The sequence below is a fragment of the Labeo rohita genome, chromosome 22, assembly GCF_022985175.1.
Source record: "Labeo rohita strain BAU-BD-2019 chromosome 22, IGBB_LRoh.1.0, whole genome shotgun sequence".
Classification (NCBI taxonomy): domain Eukaryota; kingdom Metazoa; phylum Chordata; class Actinopteri; order Cypriniformes; family Cyprinidae; genus Labeo; species Labeo rohita.
Window position 1 is genome coordinate 28,013,702 of NC_066890.1, and position 21,863 is coordinate 28,035,564.

Here is a 21,863-nt window from a genome sequence, read left to right on the forward strand (position 1 = left end):
CAAAAATAATATTTATGTAAATTGAAAACATTTTATATAATATTCAAAAAAATTATACTAAATATTTGAGTTGTTTGTTGGTGCTGTTTACATATTACATATATTGAATATTACTATTTAAATAATGATATATAAAATGGTATAATCATTTTTTAGATATAGGTAATATAATTAAATAATATATACAAACATATTTATTCAAGCTGTTTGCTGGGAAGAAATGGGAAAATTGTATAATAATTTATATTTTATATATTTCTAACTTTATATATACTTCTGTTTGACATATATATATATTAAAATGAATGATTTTATATGTATTTATTATATTTTGATATTTAATATATAATAAGTTAATATTTATGTAAATAAATGTTTACAATATTTTATATATAATTAAATATTTATATCATTGATTTCAAAATTTCTAAAAATATATAATAAGTTAATATTTATGAATACTGTTTTATACTTTATTTTTAATATATTTTACATATACATTTGTATTTTACATATACATTTTAATTTCTGTACATTAAAAAATGAATAGCCTACAGAAATTGTATGCATTATTCTGTTTGCTGGCACTGGTTGATGTTGTATATTAAAAAAAAATAATATACAAGAAATAATTTTATATATAGGTAATATAATTTAACAATATATTCAAATATAGGTATACTTATTTGAAACTACATTTAATAATTACATTTAATATAGGTATATTTATTTGAATGATTTTATATGTATTTATATGTATATTTTGATGCCTTATATTAAAAAAATAATAATATTTTTATATATAGATAATATAATTAAACAGTATATACAAATATATGTATATTTATTTGAGCTGTTTGCTGGTGCTGTTGTAAAATGATTAGAAATTAAAAAATATACAATAAGTTAATATTTATGTAAATAATTTTTTTTTTTACAATATTTTATATATAATTACATATTTATATAATTGATTTCTAAATTTCTATACGTACTTCTGCTTGATACTGTTATATACTTTATTTTTAATATATTTTACATATACATCTTAATTTCTGTACATTGAAAAATTGTATATTAAAAAAAAATAATAATATACAAGAAATATTTTTATATATACATAATATAATTAAACAATATATATAAATATATGTATATTTATCTGAGCTGCTGTAAAATGATTAGAAATTAAAATATATAATAAATTAATATTTATGTAATTAAAAAAATTATACAATATTTTATATATAATTAAATATTTATATCATTCATTTCTAACTTTTTACATGCATTTCTGCTCGATACTGTTATAAAATATATTTTACATAAACATTTGTATTTTACATATACATTTTAATGTCTGCACATTAAAAAATACTCTGTTTGCTTATTAAAATTATTTTATCTAAAACAATATTTACCTAATCGTACGTAAAAGAAAACGATTACTAATTATTAGTGTCATCAAACTTAAAAAAAAAAAAAAACTATATTATCATAAGTATATTTTAAAAATGTGCATGCATACATACAGAAAAAAAAGAAAAGCAGCAGCAGCAGCCATCAGCTCCCAAACTCCACTTCATCTCTTGCACAGCCACTCGATTTCCTCCAACCAGGGAGGAGAGAGACACACCAACCCTCATCCGAGCTCATTCCCAACGTGGAAAAGCCACAGGAAAGACAGCGCATCAATCCGACAGATTCCAGCAAATCATCTCCGGATCGTTTTTCCATGCCGAATGCGTGTTAAAGCGCGCGCTCAGTGCGGCACACATCAGGCTGCTTTATTGCCATAGCAGCGGCGAGCGCTGCCTGTAGCTGGTACAGGAGCTTCAGCTAGCGACGGAACAAAGAAAACACACACTAATATAACCGTCTGCTCAGCAAACTGCTTCCCTGTTCTTGGACGAGGAGAAGGCAAGACCCCGAAGACCAAAACTGACATGATGTTTCCACAATCCAGGCACTCGGTGAGTGTAAATCGAGCGCTTTGCTGGCGCCGTGTTGATGTTGTTAGCTGCCTCGAGCTTAGCATTGGCAGGAGACGCATCCGTGCAAGTGTGTGTGTATGCTCAAACTTATCGCGAACATTAAATATTTAGCACTCACATTGCGCTTTTAATTATCTAAGCCACCTGGTTTTACCTTAAAATCTACTATTTCGTGATTTTGCGGTGCATAATTGTGTTTGCAAATGCGAACAATGTTGATGTTGTGCGCCTGTGACATTTAACAGTTGGCGAATTGTATATTAATATATGCAACTTCAGTCCCGAAACCTAATTCTGCTTCTGGTGTGTTGTTTTACTTAACATTTACATCTGTTTAGTACTCTGTACTTTGCAGCAAGCCTTGAAAATATGATATTTAAGTACCAAATGTTTGTGTTGACATCTCTCAGGTTGTAACTCTAATGTAGTGCCAAAAATCACTTTTTTTTTTTTTGGTAGGAACAGCAGGACTTTTGCCAAAAACCCTAGGTGTAAATCTGTAATGACATGCATTTGCATTGTGCAAGATGTTTTCCCTGCAGCGAAATTTAGAGGTGTGTGTTGCGCACTACCTTGATCTTTTAGCCAAAGTAGATGGAGAGCGTTTGTATAACTGCTTATGAACTCATTTACGGATTGAGTTACACATAGCGGGTCCTAATCAGCCTAACTAACCCGGATAAGTGATTAAAAGTGGGTTTGTTGTATTCCTAGACCGGTTTGAATGCGATAACTCGTCTCGTGTTAAGTTTCTTGCAGGCTGTTGCTGATTAATGAGCTAATATGACAGATATTTTGATTAGGTGCTCTTGATTAATGCCGTATGGCGGGAAATAGAAGAGAACGAGATGCCACCGAATAATTTGGGAACGTAAGTGGCGTCCACAACTTACATCTAAAACGCTGTATTTTTGAGCAGAAATGTAGGGTGGCGTTTGATTGGCTCGTGTGAAGTGGCCTTGGTGATGTCATACAGAAAGGAAAGTCGTTTAGGAGGTGGAGTTTGCTGGAAAATGTTTTTTTTTTCTACATGGAGGAGAATAAAATTGTTGAATTAAGTTATTTTTGTTTTATTTGCGCACAGAAAAGTGTCTGTGTAGCTTTGTAACATTATAGTTGAACCACTGATGTCACATGGACTATTTTAACGACGTCCTTACTACCTTTCTGGGCCTTGAACGTGTCAGTTGCGTTGCTGTCTGTGCAGTGTCAGAAAGCTCTTGGATTTAATCAAAAATATCTTAATTTGTGTTGGGAAGATGTAAGAAGGTCTCACGGGTTTGGAACGACATGAGGATGAGTGATTAATGACAGAATGGGTGGCGTTTGATTGGCTCGTGTAAAGTGGGCTTGGTGATGTCATACAGGAAGGAAAGTCGTTTAGGAGGTGGAGCGGTTTGTTAAAATCATTCTTTTTTTTTCTGAATAACTTGAATGTGCGTTTTAATGAACGCATGTCGAAGACTGACATGGAAGAGTAGAAGTTGTTAAATAAAGTCGTTGTTTTTGTTTTCTTTGTGCACAAACAGTATTCTCGTAGCTTCGTAACATTACGGTTGAACTGCTGATGTTACATGGACTATTTTATCAATGTTGTAACTACCTTTCTGGGCCTTGAACGTGTCAGTTGCATTGCTGTCTACGCAGGGTCAGAAAGCTCTTGGATTTTATAAAAAAGAAAGATGAACGAAGGTCTTGCAGGTTTGAATAGCAAGAGGGTGAGTAATGACAGAATTTTCATTTTTGGGTGACCTAGCCAAATAATTTGACCTTTTGATGACAAGGCAATTTTAGTTTAGTTTGTAAAATATCATGTGGTGCAACCCACCAAAAAATGGAAGGATTTTTAATTTAAAATTTTCTAAAAAGTTTGTTTGACCTTGAAAATCTAATTTAAAAATGCCATTTAAATTATCCTTGAAAATCTTTTAGTCAAGTTTTTCAAAATCATACGATGAATATCATTGATATGAGTTACAGCTGGATGATTAATCGAAAAGTAATTGAAACCGACATTCGGAAACCTCTAACCGATGTACTTTTCTCATGTCGGTTATCTTGTTTTTTAAAATCCTGTTAGTACGTTAAAGGGGTCATCAGATGCCCATTTTCCACAAGTTGATATAGTTTTTTTAGGGTCTTAATGAAAAGTTTATAATATACTTAAAATTCTCAATGGTAGTGTAAAACAACACCCTTTTTACCTTGTCAAAATGAGCTCTGCAAAAATCATCCCATTCTGAGGGGTTGTTCCTTTAAATGCAAATGAGCTCTGCTCGCCCCGCCCCTCGCTTCTCTCTGTGGAATGAGAGCTGTGCTCTGAAGATTGTTTACTTTAGCAGCTCAGATGTCGGGAGTAAATGATGACCACTACGTTCATTGTTACATCCAGCAACACAACACCTCAATCGCTCAATCTGAGATATTCTTGTCTAATTTACATCCCTGCTCCGGCATCGAAACAATGGAGGTCAGACTGTTACAGATCATCTGAGGTAAGACGTTCATGTCAATCAACTACTGTGGGAGTGGCCTCTGTCGGTGTGACACCATCTGAGAATGGCTCGATTTGAAAAAGGGGATATTATTTTTCCAGATTAATTAAAAACCACTGCATGGATTTTTATCATTATAGGGTAGATTTGTACATACACTGACAACACACATTGATGTTCAAACAACATGGAAAATTGAACTTGGCATCTGATGACCCCTTTAAAAAAGAATAGTAATAATAAAAAAAATTGTTTATTAATCCTAATCAAGGTTTTGATTTTAGTTCATATCATCCAGTCCTAATATGAGTACATTTTTAAGAACTTTTAACTCATTTTAAACTAGGTTTTTAATTTGAACACTCTTGTATGTCTGACTTCGTTTTTCACTCTGTATGACCCTAGTATTAAAGGGGTCATGACATGGATTATTATTTTTTTTATTATTATTTTGATATGTTCCTTGAGGTTTATATAATGTTAATAATGCCTTTTGCACACACACAAAAAAAATAAATGTGTGGAAAAATTATTATTTCCAACCCTCTTTCTGATCCTCTGTCTGAAATGACCTGTTTTAAGGGGCGGGTCTCTTTAAGACTTCTCAGTAATCGGCTACTGTTATGACTGGCTAACTTCATTGCATAGGAAATAGTATCAGCGCCCCCTCGCTATTGCATGTGAGTATTTTGACAACATGATAAAAAAACGGTCATTTCCATACAAAGAGTTATGAAATAATTTACTTACCGTTTGTGATGCAGCTGCAGTCAGATCTAGTACTGCTTTCAACAAATGTTTCTTTGTGAACTCTCCATCACATTGTGCCTCATTTACGAAACAAAACTCTCCGGACAATCCTCTGACACGATCCGGGATGCCATTAAAAATGAACTGTCCACTTGTTCCTTACTGATCCACTTGTTTCCTTCTGATATCTGTACAAAGATGCAAACGAGCTGTTTAAACTAAACGCGTCAACTCAAATGTTCTTTCACTCGATTTGTCCTATTGACGACAGATTCAAGCATGAGACTGTGTCAGAAAGTGAACGTGCATCTGTATACTGTATCCAGTGTAGACAAGATAGAGGCAGTGATTGTAATTTCTATTTGCTTTTGATGCAACGCGACACTTGCGTTCGGCATGTCAGCCGTTAAGCGACCAAATGCCAGTGGGCGGGGCCTATGTTGACGTGAAGAAGACTATTCGCCGACGTTTTGCTCTGGAGGCGGTGTTTATGCAAATGTTTGCCCCCTGGGAAGTCGCCTTGCACCTCAGATCCAAATGAGCTACTGAATCTTGCAGGGTGTTTTAATGGTACAAAGACCTTTTATGTGCCAAAAAATCAAGGCAAATTTGATTTCTCATGTCATGACCTCTTTAAGGAAATTAAAAGTGTCAGTTTTGATGTCACATTGAATTTAACATCTGAACCCTTTTGTGCTGGAGCAATTATTGGGAAAAAAAATCTCATCTAACAATATATCCTTCGTATTTTTCAGGTGTTTGAGCTGAGGTAGTGAACTGAACAGCTCTTTTTTTTCTGTCTGATAATGAATGGCCGACAGGGAGCATGTGAAAATGTGGGCCCGGTTGTAGTCGGCACTACTTTGTTGCCACGGCGCTGTGACTCCATAGCAACGACTTCTCACCAGACTTGACACAGAAGGTGTTTACTCTGACTAGGCTGAACGCCTCATGACTTGAATTGTCCACCTCGGTGTAGCCGTACACGCAGCCTTTTGATTCCTGCAAGCCGACCCGACCGTTTTTTTTTTTTTTTTTTTTTTTTTTTCAAGGTTGTTTAACAATGTTGGTGAAATTTTCGAAACCGTACGCTCCTTAATTAGAGCACTGAGACCTGACACACAAGTTAAAACTAGGGATTATGGATTTAACCCCTTACATCTCAAACACATCCTGCTGTGTGTTTAAAAGTAGCGGGAATGTTCATTTAACATTGTATGGACGTATGAACGTTACCACATCCATATCTGACTCCTTTGTGCGGCTGATGACGTTTAATAGTGTTTTGTCCTCCATTTTGTTCGTTGAATCCAGATCCAGACGAGTGATGTCATAATGGTGGGGATTTGTGAATTGGAGTGCGCCATTGATTGTGGCTTTTCAAGGAGTCGCTTCTGAAAGCCATTGTTGCAGTAATGGCTGGAAAGAGAAGCGAGAGTTGGCACAGGAACGTACACGCACCAGTGTGTGTGTGTATGTGTGTGTGTCGCCCTCGACTTGATGTTTTGGGTGGGGCGTTCGGGGCAGATTTATTAAGTCTGCTCGAGTGAGCAGGACAGACCTCCGTCTTTCCCTCCTCAAATCCCTCAACGCGGCGGATAATCCCTGTTGTCCCACATCTTGCTCATTAAATAAACTCTGTTTCTTACACACCGACACACACACATACTCATACGTGCATGAGAAAAAGCCCACTTCACCGTTTATCCCCTGCACGCTCATGCATGCGTGACGAAAAACTTATTGCGAACTACTTTTTTTTTGTCATGCCAAGATAAAAAATGGCTTTTAAAAGGACTTTGCTCATATAGTTGTGAAATTTTGAATCTGCCTTGTAGCATTTGCTGATTTAGTCTCTTTTTCAGTTCCTGTATAACTTATAAACTATATTGATACTAGTGATGTCAAATCGATTAATCGCTATTAATCGCATCCAAAATACAAGTTTGTGTTTAAATAATATGTATATGTATATTTTACATATACATGTAAATATACACAGTACACACACGTATATTGTCTAAACATCAACATTTATTTTGGACTTGATTAATCGTGATTAATCGATTGGACAGCACTACATATTTAAGTATATTATGTATTGTTGAACTTACTTTATTACAAATATATATTTATTATCCTGTCTATTTTAATATATGTATGTATATGTGTATATATAAAATTATATAAATTTATATTTTAAACTATATTGATGCTAGTGATGTCAAGTTGATTAATCACGATTAATCACATCCAAAATACAAGCTTGTGTTTGCATAATTCAGCATGTGTGTGTGATGATTTATTTTACATATAAGTATACACAGTCCATGCACGTTTATTATGTAAACACCAACTTTTTTATTTTGGATGCGATTTAATCATGATTAATCGATTTGCACACGTTATACTATCATAATAGTTAATATAAATAAATGTATCATAGTCATAATGCTTGTCTTAAGCAGTGGTAATATATAAAAACATTTATAAAATAACAAAAATATAATTTTAATGAAGAAAATCTATTGTATTTTTGCCTTAGCAATTAAATCAATGTTAGTATATATATTTATTATTTAACATGTTTTACATATCTACATAATATAAAATTTTGCATATAAACTTATACTATAATTTTTTAAATTTTAAGCTCATATATATATATATATATATATATATATATATATATTATGTATATAATTGTATTAACATGTATATTATAATATATGTAATTTAAGTATATAAAATATAAATAAATCTATATTAATCAATGCTTGTTTTAAGTACCGCTACTATATAAGAAAGTATAAAATATAATTTTTAATACAAAATATATTAATTTAAACATGTAGTAATTCTTGCCTTAGCAAAGACGACTAATAATCTTCGATCAATAAAATTGAGCCAAATAGCTGCTAAATAGGCAGCAACAAATTTGCTGTTCATTTCTGCAGGTTGAAGTGGTAACACACACACACATACACACACACTCCCAAACAGATGTCTTGGTTGTTGATAGCATAACTGCTCATTAGCATCGCAAATAAGTCTTCAAACACCTTTCTGGACTGAAAAAGCGTACGTGGAGAGGACAAGGAAAGAAAAGTGAACATAGGTGATACCGATTCCTTTATTTTCCAGGTTTTTTTGCATGAAATGATAAATTCAGGCCTTTTCAAAAGAGCCGCTGACAATACGCCATCCTCCCCGAATAGGCTCGGCCTGTACCGTGGTGAAAGGACGAGGCGCGGATGGCTTAATTAGCTTGTCTGACTGTTTGTGTTCCTCCTGGCCTTTGGTGTGAAGGACGCGTGCTGGGATAATTGCGTCGCAGGATTATTTTTACTAGCGCAGGTTTTTTGCCAGTTGCTCGTGGCTTAGAGGCTTTTGTATGTTGCACACATGTTTTTGAATGTGTGTGTGCGCTGAGACAGACGGGCTGCATCAGTATTCTCTGGCAGTGATGGACTTGCGCTGTGGGAAAGCTGCGCCCCAGAGTAAAGCAGCGGTCTGGAACAAAGCAGCCTGGTGGGGGACTGTTTAATGTGGCAGCACCTCGCTCAGACCTGCCTGTCGACAGACACACCAGGCTAAAGAAGCCTTCCTCAATCGCTTCCGCCTCCACAACCAAAGGCTATGATCGCCACTCTTTGTGCACTTCTCGTAGTGCCTTCAGTGCAAAATTATCACGTGCTCAGTCTCCTTTTGCAGTGATCAGTGTTATTTTAGTAACTTTGAGATACTGATATAGTTTTTGGTCTTATTTTACATGTTTAGTTTACATTTTGTTTTTTTATTTTGTGCTGAAACTGGTGTTAAAGAGAAAAATGATCAGTTCAAGTGCGCTTCGTGTTGCCACTTCTCTTAAACTTCACATCAAACACTGGCAAAATAGCATATATTGTTTGAATAGTGGACAGAATTTGAAGACTTTGTTTCATGTCAAAAGTAACAAAGCACAAAGCTTATTACGACTTACTGGATGGGAGGTGCACAACAATATTCTGTTCATTAACTGAAAACAGGCTAGACTAATCGATTGTTAGGATCCAAATAATACATTCTTTGTAGGGATGGCAATAAATCGATTTGTGGATCTATTCTCAGATCTTCCCAAATGCATTGCGATTCTCTTTGGAACCGATTCTGAGCTTAGATTTTAAAAAGCAGATGGCGCTCTAATCTAGTTTTTATCCGCACACTCGAACGCTCACAAAGAAGAGCGTTCATGTAATGTCACCTCGGCCTTTTTCGAATTGTATGATTATTTTAGTTTCAAGTGCATGTAAGAATTTGGAAACAAACAGCATGGCTGTTTCTAAAGCAAGCAGTGCCATCTGCTGTTCAAAACTAAGCTCAGAATCGATTTGAGAAAGAATCACGTTGTGTTCAAAAAATCTCAGATTGATTCTCAATTCGCGTTGCAACGATTTTTTATTTCTTTGTGGCGTTTAGTTCAACGCACACAACAATGAACATCGTGATCAGTGACATCCAATTCTTATAGTCTGCTCTTTGTATTAAATCTCAAATCATGTCTCAAAGTCACATAATGTACTCATCCCCTTGTCATCCAAGATGTTCATGTCTTTCTATCTTCAGTCGTAAAGAAATTATGTTTTTTGAGGAAAACGTTTCAGGATTTTTCTCCATATAATGGACTGATATGGTGCCCTGAGTTTGAACTTCCAAAATGCAGTTTAAATGTGGCTTCAAACGATCCCAAATGCGGTTGTAAACGATCCCAGCTGAGGAAGAAGGGTCTTATCTAGTGAAACGATTGGTTATTTTCATTAAAATAATACAATTTAAATACTTTTTTTAATCTCAAATGCTTGTCTTGCTTTGCGCTGCCTGAACTCTGTGTATTCTGACTCAAGACAGTTAGGGTATGGTGAAAAACTCCAATCGTATTTTCTCCCTCAACTTCAAAAATCATTTCAAAATCAACCTACATCACTGCAGAAGTACCAACCCAGTCTCTGCAAAGTGAACATGCAAAGAAGATCAAACACCCTTAACAAAAAGGGTAAAACGGCGATATAGGACGATTTTGAAGTTGAGCGAGAGCACGAGATGGGGGTTTTTCGACATACCCTAACTGTCATGAACCGGAACAAAACAGTCCAGGCAGAGTAAGACAAGATGAGTATATAAATTGTATTATTTTTATGAAAATAACTGACCGTAACGCTGGAGAAGACCCTGTTTTCTCGGCTGGGATGCACCATATTAGTCCATTATATGAAGAAAAATGCTGAAATGTTTTCCTCAAAAAGCATAATTTCTTTACGACTGAAGAAAGACATGAACATCTTGGATGACAAGGGGGTGAGTAGATTATATGTCAGTCTTTGTTTTGGAAGTGGACTTCTCCTTTGAATCTCGAATCTTGCCTCAAAGTCACAAATTATTTGAGTATAAATGTAATGTAGAAATTATGTCCATTCGGTGCTTTTTATTCAATCTCAAATCATGTCTCAAAGTCACAAATGATCTTAAATGACTTAAAATGTAAATGATTTAGAAAAATGTAAATAATATTTTCCTTGGCATTTAGATCATCGCACACAATGAAAAAGGTGATCAGTGGCATCCAATTCTTGGAGTCGGTTATTTTAATTGCACCTCAGAACAATTTTTTTAATTAAAAAAAAAATTTAAACCATTTAAAAAATGTAAATAATGCTTACTTTGTAGTCTCTAGTTCATCGCACAGAACAACGAACAATGTGATCAGTGATTTTACTCAAATTCTTAGAGTTGGTTCTTTTTATTAAATCTCAAATCATGTCTCAGTCACAAATTATTTGACTAAAAATGTTAACAATTTATAAAAGTTTAAATAATACTTTGTGGAGTTTAGTTTATCGCACACAACAATGAACAGCGTGATCAGTGACATCTAATTCTTCAGAGTCAGTTCTTTTTATTAAATCTCAAATCAGGTCTCAGTCACAAATTATTTCACTAAAAATGTAGATGATTTAAAAACGTTAATAATACTTTGTGGCATTCAGTTTATCGCACACAAAAATAAACTGTGATTTTTATTGAATCTTGAATCATATCTCAAAGTCACAAATCATTTGACTAAAAATGGTAAATGATATAAAAAATGTAAATAATACTTTAATACTTTAGTTCATTACACACAACAATAGCAACAGGGATTACGTTGCTATTAATAGTCATTAATAGCCATGAATATGTTTTTAAGATACTGAAAAAAGCACAAATGTCAGGGCATGTCAAAACTTCTCCAGGGCCCCAAAACCCCCTCAGACCCCAGAGGGATAGCTAAAATTAGTACATTTTCATGAATTGAAATAAAGCAGAAAAGAAAAATGAGAACTTAAAAATGAAAAAAAATTGGAAGTATTAAAATGATTAAAACTGGAACATGTACAACAATAATGAAAAAGCACAATTAATGAAACTTAAACTAAAATTGAAAGAAACATGGTTTAAAAACTGTAAACAAACAATACTAAAATAGCACTGGCACACAGTTGAATGTTAATCAACCAGTCTGGCCTTATTTTGGTTTAACCGTGAATGTGAAGTCCATAAGTCTGCAGGGTTCTTTCCAAGGGGTCATTATTTGCGGGCAGTCGCTCGCCTCCCATGGCCGTGCCATTTGTTACAGGGTCGGGAGTAATCGGCTGTCTTCCGGAGTCTCTGACCCGTGCCGAGCTCTTTACCAACACGGCATCAATCACGCTCACTACTGTTCTGCCTGTAATCTCGCAATCACCTTGACCCGCCTGCTTTTAATTTTCAATCGTGAACCACCGTACCGTACGCTCTCTTCTTGACTGACATTCCCACTGCTCGCTCTCTCGCTCCCCCTCTCTTTCACTACCCCCTACCCGCTGTGTTGTGTATCCTTTATGCTGTGTGACAGCTATTTGTCTGTAATTTGACTGCCACCGTCAGCCTTTCCAGTGAGAGGAAGCTTGTATATGGGAGCGTGTGGCGCCTAAAGTGATAAAAGGTGAATAATCCCCTTTCAAACGACTCGATGAGGACAGATCGGAGCGGGAAAGTGGGATAACACCGTTTCTCCCAAAGTGAAAGGGGGTGAGGGTTTGCAATGACTGAGGCTGGGTGAAGAGATAATGATCTGAATCAACTTCCTGTCCCAAACATGATTAGCCACCACTATTATTTTGCAGGGTGGCTTCCGGTTTACCAACCCCCATGATGCTTCTGCTACTGTAAAGAAACACAATACTCTGGGCCAGATTTACCAGACAGTAGTGTTAGAGCGTAGTTCCATAACGGTGCCGATGGGAGGGAAAAATTCAGTGTGTGATTTTACTAACAGGTGCAACATGTCATTTCCATAATGACCAGCGTAATCTACCAAGAGCAGCGCAAATACCAGTAATTTGACGAGCACAAATGTTAGTAAATCGCATTGCGTGATGTATATTTCAATATTTTCTCTCGCAGTTAAATCATTGGGTAATTACTCTGCATATAAATTGCGGGCATCAGGGATGCGCTATTAATACGCGTGGCATTAAAACTATTTTTGAATGCACGATCGCGCTTTACTTTCACTTTCGAGATTTGCGATCACACGTGCTCTGTGTATACTAGAGCGGCAGTTCTTACCACACATTTTACAAGATTAGATGTTTGTCAGTGGTGCTCAGGATCTGCAAATCATTCGTTCAGTCGTTTGTCCTTACTCTGTTTATGTGGTAAGTGAAATTTCTTATACTGTAATGTAACAGGCTACCGCAAGCACGCAGCTAACCGTGTCCCTTTAGTGGCTCACGTTATTTTATTAGAACGCGTTATCTGTTTTCCGTCAATACAGACACCAACCACCAAGCCTAACCCTCCCCCCACGATGTCATCATCTATAAAAATGTTTCAGTGTAGATGTCATCCAATGCCAATTTGATAGACATCGCCCAACCCTAATAGATGTATGTTTTTGTTAAATCATCAGGTTTTTAAAATGTTTTGTTTGGTCATGTGGTGTGATTTTTCTCCAGGAGCTGTTTTATGCACAAAAATCTTTGTCACAAATGTCTGTCAGAGCCCCAAATAATCCTTAAGTGAGACAAATTTATATAATCCAGAGAATCCCTAACATTTTAAATGATTTGTTTTGTTTTTTGTTTGGTTCGGTTTTCTTTCGTTCTTTTTTTTTTTTTTTTTGGTTGTTTTTGTTTTGTAATTGTTTTTGTTGTTCACTTTTTTTTTGCCATAATTTGTTTTATAAAAACCTATGATTGCTATAGTTACAGAGGAAATTCCCCTATGATTTACTCACTCTCAACTTTTTTCAAATGAATACAATCAGAGTTACATTAAAAAAACATGTTCTGGCTTTTCCAAGCTTTATAATGGCAGTGAATGGCTGTTGAGATTTTGAAGCCCAAAAAAAGTGCATCCATACATCATAATGACATAGGACGTAGGTTAACACTGTGGAAGCGCAGAGGAGAAAAAATAAAACACCGGTCATGAATTAGAAGTACAAAGCGAGGAGTTATAAAGAAAAATGTCACTGGATTTTGGTATAAGCCAAGAGGAAGACTGGTTATCCTTTGCTGTAAACAAAACTTGGTTCTCACAAGACTAGCATATTTGCCACCGGCGCTTAGACGACGTCATACTTTATTCGTTGGAACACCATGCATATGACAGTTAGCGGAAGCTAGAGATTACAGTCTATAAACAAACGCATGTAATTGCTTCAGAAGGTCTTTATTAACCCTCCGGAGCTGTGTGGAGTACTTTTAGGATAGATTGATGCACTTTATTGGACTTCAAAATCCCAACAGCCATTCACTGCCATTATAAAGCTTGAAAGAGCCAGGACGTTTTTTAATATAACTCTAATATTCGTCTGAAAGAAGAAAGTCATATATACTTAGGATGGCTTAAGGGTGAGTAGATCATGGGGTAATTTTCATTTTGGGGTGAACTGTCGCTTTAATGCTTTTCTGTGTTTATGGATCAAATTGTGGTAAATTGGTAGTGCAAAAAATGACTAATATGACTATAATAATCCTTCATTTAAAGGCCCAACATTATCTGTTGGACTTGTATGTCAGTCTGAAGACCTGTTGGATAAAATAATTAATATAATGAAATGCAGGTTCAAGTTAAGTTCAATGCATTTTGGGATATAGTAATTCACACAGCATATTTTGGCTGTTAGTAGTCCTTCAGCTATTCTATTTGTATGATGTGCATAGCATATATATACTGTGTATTGAAATGCACAGAAATAGTACTAGTAATATGTTATTCCAAACATAGTAAAGACTCAGGAAGACTGGGGGTGAGGATTTTCTGTAGTGATCCTAGCGCCTCTTGGTTTGCTGGCATTTCACCGAACCACATTCACTGTAATTCAAGTGTAAAGACTCTCTTCTCCTCTTCAGATAACTACATCTGGGCTTTTGTGTGTAATCCCTTGGGATGGAGAAAAAAAACTGCCAACATTAGAGTTGAAAGAATTTTCTAGAACATTTCTTTTTCTGTTAAACGGTGGGGTGGGAGGCACAACTGTAAATTACGGGAATGATGAATCCCATTTAGCCACAGAAGACTCACAATTTGCCCACCAGCGTATAAAGCCTTTTAATGGTTTAATTGCATCTCAAAGGAGAAGCGCACAGAAGCGGAGTCAAATTAGGGATTGTCCCATATTTTGGCTCTTGTGCTGCATGAGTGCGCCTGTGTGTGGTTTTCTTTTTTTTAAGTGAATATGGGATTTGCTCTGAAGCTTAAAATCATTAGACTAAGCTTTGCAACCTTGAAGGTTTCCGTCACTTCATTAAGGCTGGTGTAGCTTAGTGATTAAACATTTGGCCTGCTAACCAAAAGGTTGCAGGTTTGAATCGCATAAAGCGAATCTGACGCTCAATTGGTAGAGAAGAGCAGTCACTTTTAAAGATAAAGCAGGTTCAGTCAGTAGCTATTTTTGCAATATTTCCAAGAAGCTTTTTCCAGTTATACAAGTATAGCTCATGTCTGTTTGAATGGGAAACAGACAGAAATCACCTGTGTGAGATGTTGTGTTTCAGTCACGTATTTTAAATTAGCAATAAAATCTGACAACAGTGGTATCGTAAGCTGTGATTGTTTGGCTCAAAACCCCCAAAAATCAATTAATAATTTAAAGAAATTAATCATTTTAATACACATTTTACACCCATTTTAAGTTTAAGACATTTCTATTCATTTACTAGTGTAATAGTGAAATGACATGGAAAAATAATTTAAATATTCATTAATTTATTCGAGTGTTGTTTGATGTGTTTATTAAAAAATACGTTTTTGAAAATTCTGGCTGATGCTGATAAGCTGGCAATTTATTCGACTATATAAATAAATAAACAAACAAACAAATAAATAAATAAAGATGATACATTTCTGAATACTTTCAGTATATTAACTGATAGGCCAAAATTGAAATTCTGTACTATTTGATAAATAAATCTTAGTATATCAACTACTAGACTGATATTGAAATTTTTTACTATTTGATAAATAAACAAACAAACAAAAACTGAAAATGTTTTATATGATTTGTTTAACAAATAGTATAGAATTTCAGTATTGGCCTTTTAGGTAATATAGTGAGATTTATTTATTTATTTATTTATTTCCAAATAGTATAGATTTTCAGTATCGGCATATATTAATATACTGAGATTTGTTTGTTTGTTTACCAAATAGTATAGAATTTCAACATCTGCATATTTATTTATTTATTTATTTATTTGTCAAATAGTATAGAATTTCAGTATCAGCCTATCAGTTAATATACTAAATTTATTTATTTATTTACCAAACAACAGTATAGAATTTCAATTTCAGTTTATTTATTTATTTATTTATTTATTTATTTATTTATGTATTTATTTATCAAGATTTTTCTGTATCAGCATATCGATTTCTGTATTTACCAAATAGTATAGAATTTCAATATTTATTTATTCATTTATTTATTTATTTATTTACCAAATAGTACAGATTACAAATATTTATTTATTTATTTATTTAAACAATATCTGTTTTTTATTTATTTATTTATCAAAATAGTTTTAGTATCGGCATATCAATTGTATTTACCAAACAGTGTAGAATTTTAATATCAGTTTCTTTCTTTCTTTCTTTCTTTCTTTCTTTATTTTACCAAATAGTATAGATTTTCAATACCCATCAGTCTATTTATTTATTTATTTATCAAGAAGTGTAGAATCAGCCTTTCAATTAATGAGATTTATTTATTTCTTTATTTGTTTATTTTCCAAAATAGTACACAGTTTTTATTTATAGTACAATATAGGGCTGTCAACGATTAATCACGATTAATCGCATACAAAATAAAAGTTTAAGTTTGTCTAATATATGTGTGTGTACTGTGTGTAATTATTATGTATATATAAATACACACTAATTACTGTGTGTGTATATATATGAGAAATATGTTATTAATATACAAAATGATTTTTTTATATATAATATAAATTATATAAAAAATTATAATAAATACATATGCTTGTAAATATTTCTTAAATATATACATGAATGTGTTTGTATTTATATATACATAATAATTATACACAGTACACACACATATATTAGGCAAACTCAAACTTTTATTTTGTATGCGATTAATCACGATTAATCAATGACAGCCCTAGTACAATAGTACAAAGTATTTATTTATTTATTTATTTATTTATTTTATATATTTATTTACCAAATAGTATAGATTTTCAATATCAATTTATGTATGTATTTTATTTATGTATTTATTTATTTATCAAAAAGTATAGAATCGGCCTATCATTTATTTATTTATTTATTTATTTACCAATCTCAATATATTAAATCTATCAATAAATAAAGTCAATATATTAACTGATAGGTGATACTGAAATTTGATTTTATTTGGTCCTAATAAAATAAAATAAAATTAAATTAAATTAAATTAAATTAAATTAAATTAAATTAAATTAAATTAAATTAAATTAAATTAAATTAAATTAAATTAAAATAATTCAATAATTAGTTTTAAATGCTATAAGTAAATTTAGGCATCACAACATTATAATATACATTCAAAAAGATAGATATTTATTTTGCTATTTATTTGCTAAAGATTACAGAGTTTTAGAGTTAATCTACTTAAAAACAAGTGATTTTTAAGCATCTGGAAAATTAATGGATGTTAATAACCATTGCACACTTGGACCAGTCATTTAATTCCAGGTTATTCTGTAAAAGATTGACTTTGTAATAAGTGTACTTAAAGTTATTGTGTTACTTTGACATGTAAGTGACAAGTTTATTCAAAGTCAGAGTCATTACAAAAAAAAAATCACCATAATTCTGCTCACTATAAACTTCTTTATGACCCATAAGCTTTTGTTCATTCACATAGCATGTGTACATCTGTTTCAACACACTTGTATTAATGTATTAATGAGAGTTTTAAAATGCTCCCTCTGTTTAGCAAACAGCTAACAGTATTCAGCGCCTGCTTAAACAGTCCAGATGACGTTACGGTGTAGCAAGAAGGCCAGCATGGCTGCCGTTGAAAGCAAGTATTGTGTGTACGTAACACCCGTGATCTCGCCATCGCCGGACGCTCCACCAACGACTCAAAAACATTCCCAATCAGCCCCGTTCCCCAGCATTCCCTAAGGAAACCGTATCTCCCGTAGCCACGCAGAGATGTGAGGGCTACTGTTAACGGCGTCTGAAAAAGATTGACTGTTTGGGCACTAAGTGCTCGCTGTTGACACAAGCCTCTCTTTCATATGCAGCAGAGCACAGAGCGCTCGGGCTAAGTACACAGTTTGTGTTAAAGGTTGGTCCGCTCGTACCGAGAATTTCATCCGTCGAGCTCTCACCCGCAGAGTGGCTCGGGATTTTTGAAATGGAAAAACGCAAACACTCGAAAGGAGTCAAGAACGGGTTGGCAATTCGGAAAATAACATGATGAATCAGCTGTTCGATTGTTTAGAAGAGATCAGAGTGCCCAATACAAAAAAAAAACAACCAAGTCCGGCATGCTGATGGATAAGTGTCCGAATTAGTTTCTTTTTGTTGTTTTTACTGCTGTTTACTGATAAGACTATAGGATCAAACACGAAAACTTATAAATAGGTCACACAGTTACTATTTTTATTAGTAGGAGTAGTAATAGTAGTAGTAGTATTTCCAGTTTCTGAAGGTTTTTAAATTCCAAATTTTACAGTGGAATTTTGGCTGGTATATAGAAATCTGCCCTGTTTTGGTAGCATGTTTTAATTGATGATGATGATGATGATTATTATTATTATTATTATTATTATTATTATTATTATAAAAATGGTGATGATAAATTATGTTAGCCAAACAGTACTGACCAGCCAAATATAACGGCCAAAAAATCCACTGTAAAATTCAAAATTTTAAAATCTTTGGAAGCTAAAAAATAAATAAATAAAAATATTATTATCATTATTATTATTATTATTATTTTTAATAATAATAATAATAATAATAACAATCATGATTTATTTTTATAATTTTTATTAATAATAATAGTAATAACTACTACTAATAAAAACTAATAATAATAATGATGATGATGATGATGATAATAATAATAATAATAATAATAACAATCATTATTTATATTAATTATTTTGAATAATATTATTTTTACATATTTACAATTAATAACAACAACAACAAATTATTATTATTATTATCATCATCATCATCATTATAATTTTAAAACTAAAAAGGTAATAAAATATGCTAGCAAAACAGTACTGACCAGCCAAATATACCAGCCAAAAATCCAAAGATCTAAAAAAAAAACTAATAACATGCATTATTTATAATTCTTATTTTTAATAATATTGTTTTTACACATTTTTAATTATACATTGTTAATAATAATAACAACAACAAATTATTATTATTATTATTATTATTATATACTAAAATTGTGATGATAAATTCATCTTTGGAAGCTTGAAATAATAATATTAATAATAATAAAATAATAATAATAAAATAATTAATAATAATAATAACAATAACAATAACAACAACATTAATAACAACAGCAACAAAAGTAGTGGTAATAATAATCATCATAATAATCATAAATGTATCAGCCAAAAATTCACGGTAAACGTAAATTTTAAAATCTTTGGAAGATGGAAATAATAATAATAATAATAATAATCATCATTGTCATCGTCATCATTATCATAAATTGTTTAATTTCTTCTGTTTATTTTGTTTAATTTCTTTATTTTTTGTTATAAATAGTGTCTCATTTATACTAAAAAAAAAAAAAAAAAAAACTATAACTAATATTAAAAAAAAATTATACTTAAAGAAATCCTTCCCAAGATTATTGATCTATACCAAATAACTAAAAAAAATAATTAAAAATAAAATGAAAATTTACGTTAATTTACTCCCCACTCTGATCAAACGATTCGAGCTCATTTGACTCAAGTCTGTGTGGATTGTTCAAAAAGCTCACTTATTGCCAACCCTCATCCTACCCAGCAAACTCAAGTCAATTCTACAGTCGAAATGACTAAAATGTCTAGTGTTCATTTTCAGTAGCCAGAATCGGAAACATTGGCAATAGGAGAGATCATCCTGGGGTTTCTTTTTTCAGCATTACTAGAATTACATTAAAAGCTGGAAGGCCTGCATTCATCAAAATTGGAGTATGGCAGTTGCTTATTGGGAAATGCGCCAACATATCACCAAGTCTAGGAAAAATCTGCCCTGAAAAGCGCAAAACAGTTCCAATAACATCTGCATTTTCCCTACAGGTGTGGCCCCCACACTAGGGAAATAAGCTCACCTGCAAGCAGAATACATGTAATTCAAAAACCTGGGGTGATGTCGTGCTCCAGACATGACAGACGCCTTCGAAATTATGAGTTCTGAATGTCGCAGTAAGCCTTTGAGATTTCATTTGCTGCTTTTTATACAGTACACTTGAATTCACTCTTGATTACAGAATTCCCTGTGTTTAGAAAGCCGCATCTGTTTTGGCCAGATTTTTCCATTCTTGGCATTGAGACGGCAGCGCCGGTCCGTCCCCCCGGATGCCCAGATGTTGCTGCGACACACGTTTTCTGAATAATGCGATTGACCGCCGTAAATTGCTTTCGTTCCAGGCTTCATCGCAGCAGCTGAAGTTCACGACGTCAGACTCGTGCGACCGCATCAAGGACGAGTTCCAGTTCCTTCAAGCACAATACCACAGGTACGCACACACACACTTTCAGTACCTTAAAGCAATGAAGCAAGAGTTTCTCCATTTCTGTTTTTTTTTTTTTTTTAAGTTTCATCTAATGGTTTTATTTTATTTCAGCTTTGTTTTAGTTACTGAAATTATTTAGTTCTGCTATGTGGAACACGAAATGATTAGTTGTCAAAGAATTTGCTGGTTGCTCTTTTACAATGAAGAGGGACTGAGGCTTTCAAGCTAAAAAATGAACTTTTTATTGGGTTATATAAATAGTTTACTATATTCAAACTCTTCTGTAATCAAATGATGTTTGTGTGTGAAGAACAGACCAAAATGTAAGTCATTTTTCTAAGATAAGTGTGACATCCACCAACTTTGTTCTCTTTGATGTATTCATGAGATAAGTAGTCATGTCTGGTTTGTGAATGAATCTATATTTCGAGTCAGATCTTTTCAGTGAATCAGTTGATTTGTTTGATAATACCAGTCTGGATGATTTGTTCACAAACTAGATTCAATTCAGTTGAATTCACTTATTGATCCAGTTGGAATCGCCATATATACATGACCCATAATTCATGTTTTTGTTTGATTTATTAATAGAACTGATTCATAAGAGTCATTTAATTATAGTAGAAAAGAGCCATCAGCACATTACGAGTCAGAAAGTAATGATTCAGTGAGTGAGTCAGATGTTAGTTCAGTAAATGTTCTGTAAGTTCATTTTGTGAAGGAATCGCTGTTTTGATTCTGACACATCTTCCTGTGAGATATTTTATAATATCTGGTTTATAAGAGTCATTTGTTCTTGACTCAAACTATAGTAGAAAACAGCAACCAGCACATTATGAGACTGAAAGTAATGACTTGTGATTCAGTGAGCAAGTTGAATAAATATTCAGTAATTACTCAAGTTCATTCTGTGAAGGAATCACCAGATTGATTCTGACCCATAATTCATGAGTTTTTTTTTTGTGATTCATTAATAGAACTGGTTCATGAGAGTCATTTGTTCTGGAACCTGATTGTTGTAAAAAAGAACAACCAGCACATTATGAGCTGGAAAGCGATGACTTGTGTTTCAGTGAATGAGTCAGATGTTATTTCAGTAATGCACTGATTGATTTAGTGAGTTTTTTCCGTGAAGGAATTGCCATTGATTCTGACCCATTTTGTCTTGTTGATACTTTAAAAGAACTGGTTGATACGACTCAAACTGTAGTAGAAAAGACAACCAGCACATTTTGAGTCAGAAAGTAATGACTTGTGATTCGGTGAGTCAGATGATAATTCACTAACTACTCTGATTCAGTGATTTCATTTTGTGAAGGAATCACCATCGTAGAAAAGAGCGACCAG

General features: G+C 33.4%; 1 protein-coding gene across 2 annotated transcripts in view; it reads left to right on the forward strand.

The window, feature by feature from the left end:
• The first annotated feature begins 1,535 nt into the window (after nt 1-1,535).
• tle5 (TLE family member 5, transcriptional modulator) overlaps nt 1,536-21,863 on the forward strand; it is a 39,094-nt gene continuing 18,766 nt past the window's right edge. Inside the window, exons 1-2 of one of the 2 annotated variants that reach the window (XM_051095345.1) lie at nt 1,536-1,973; nt 20,431-20,519. In XM_051095345.1, coding sequence (XP_050951302.1) covers nt 1,947-1,973; nt 20,431-20,519 — 116 coding nt within the window. In that variant the 5' untranslated portion in view covers nt 1,536-1,946. The remainder of the gene's footprint in view (nt 1,974-20,430; nt 20,520-21,863) is intronic. The other variant, XM_051095344.1, reaches the window with a different exon arrangement.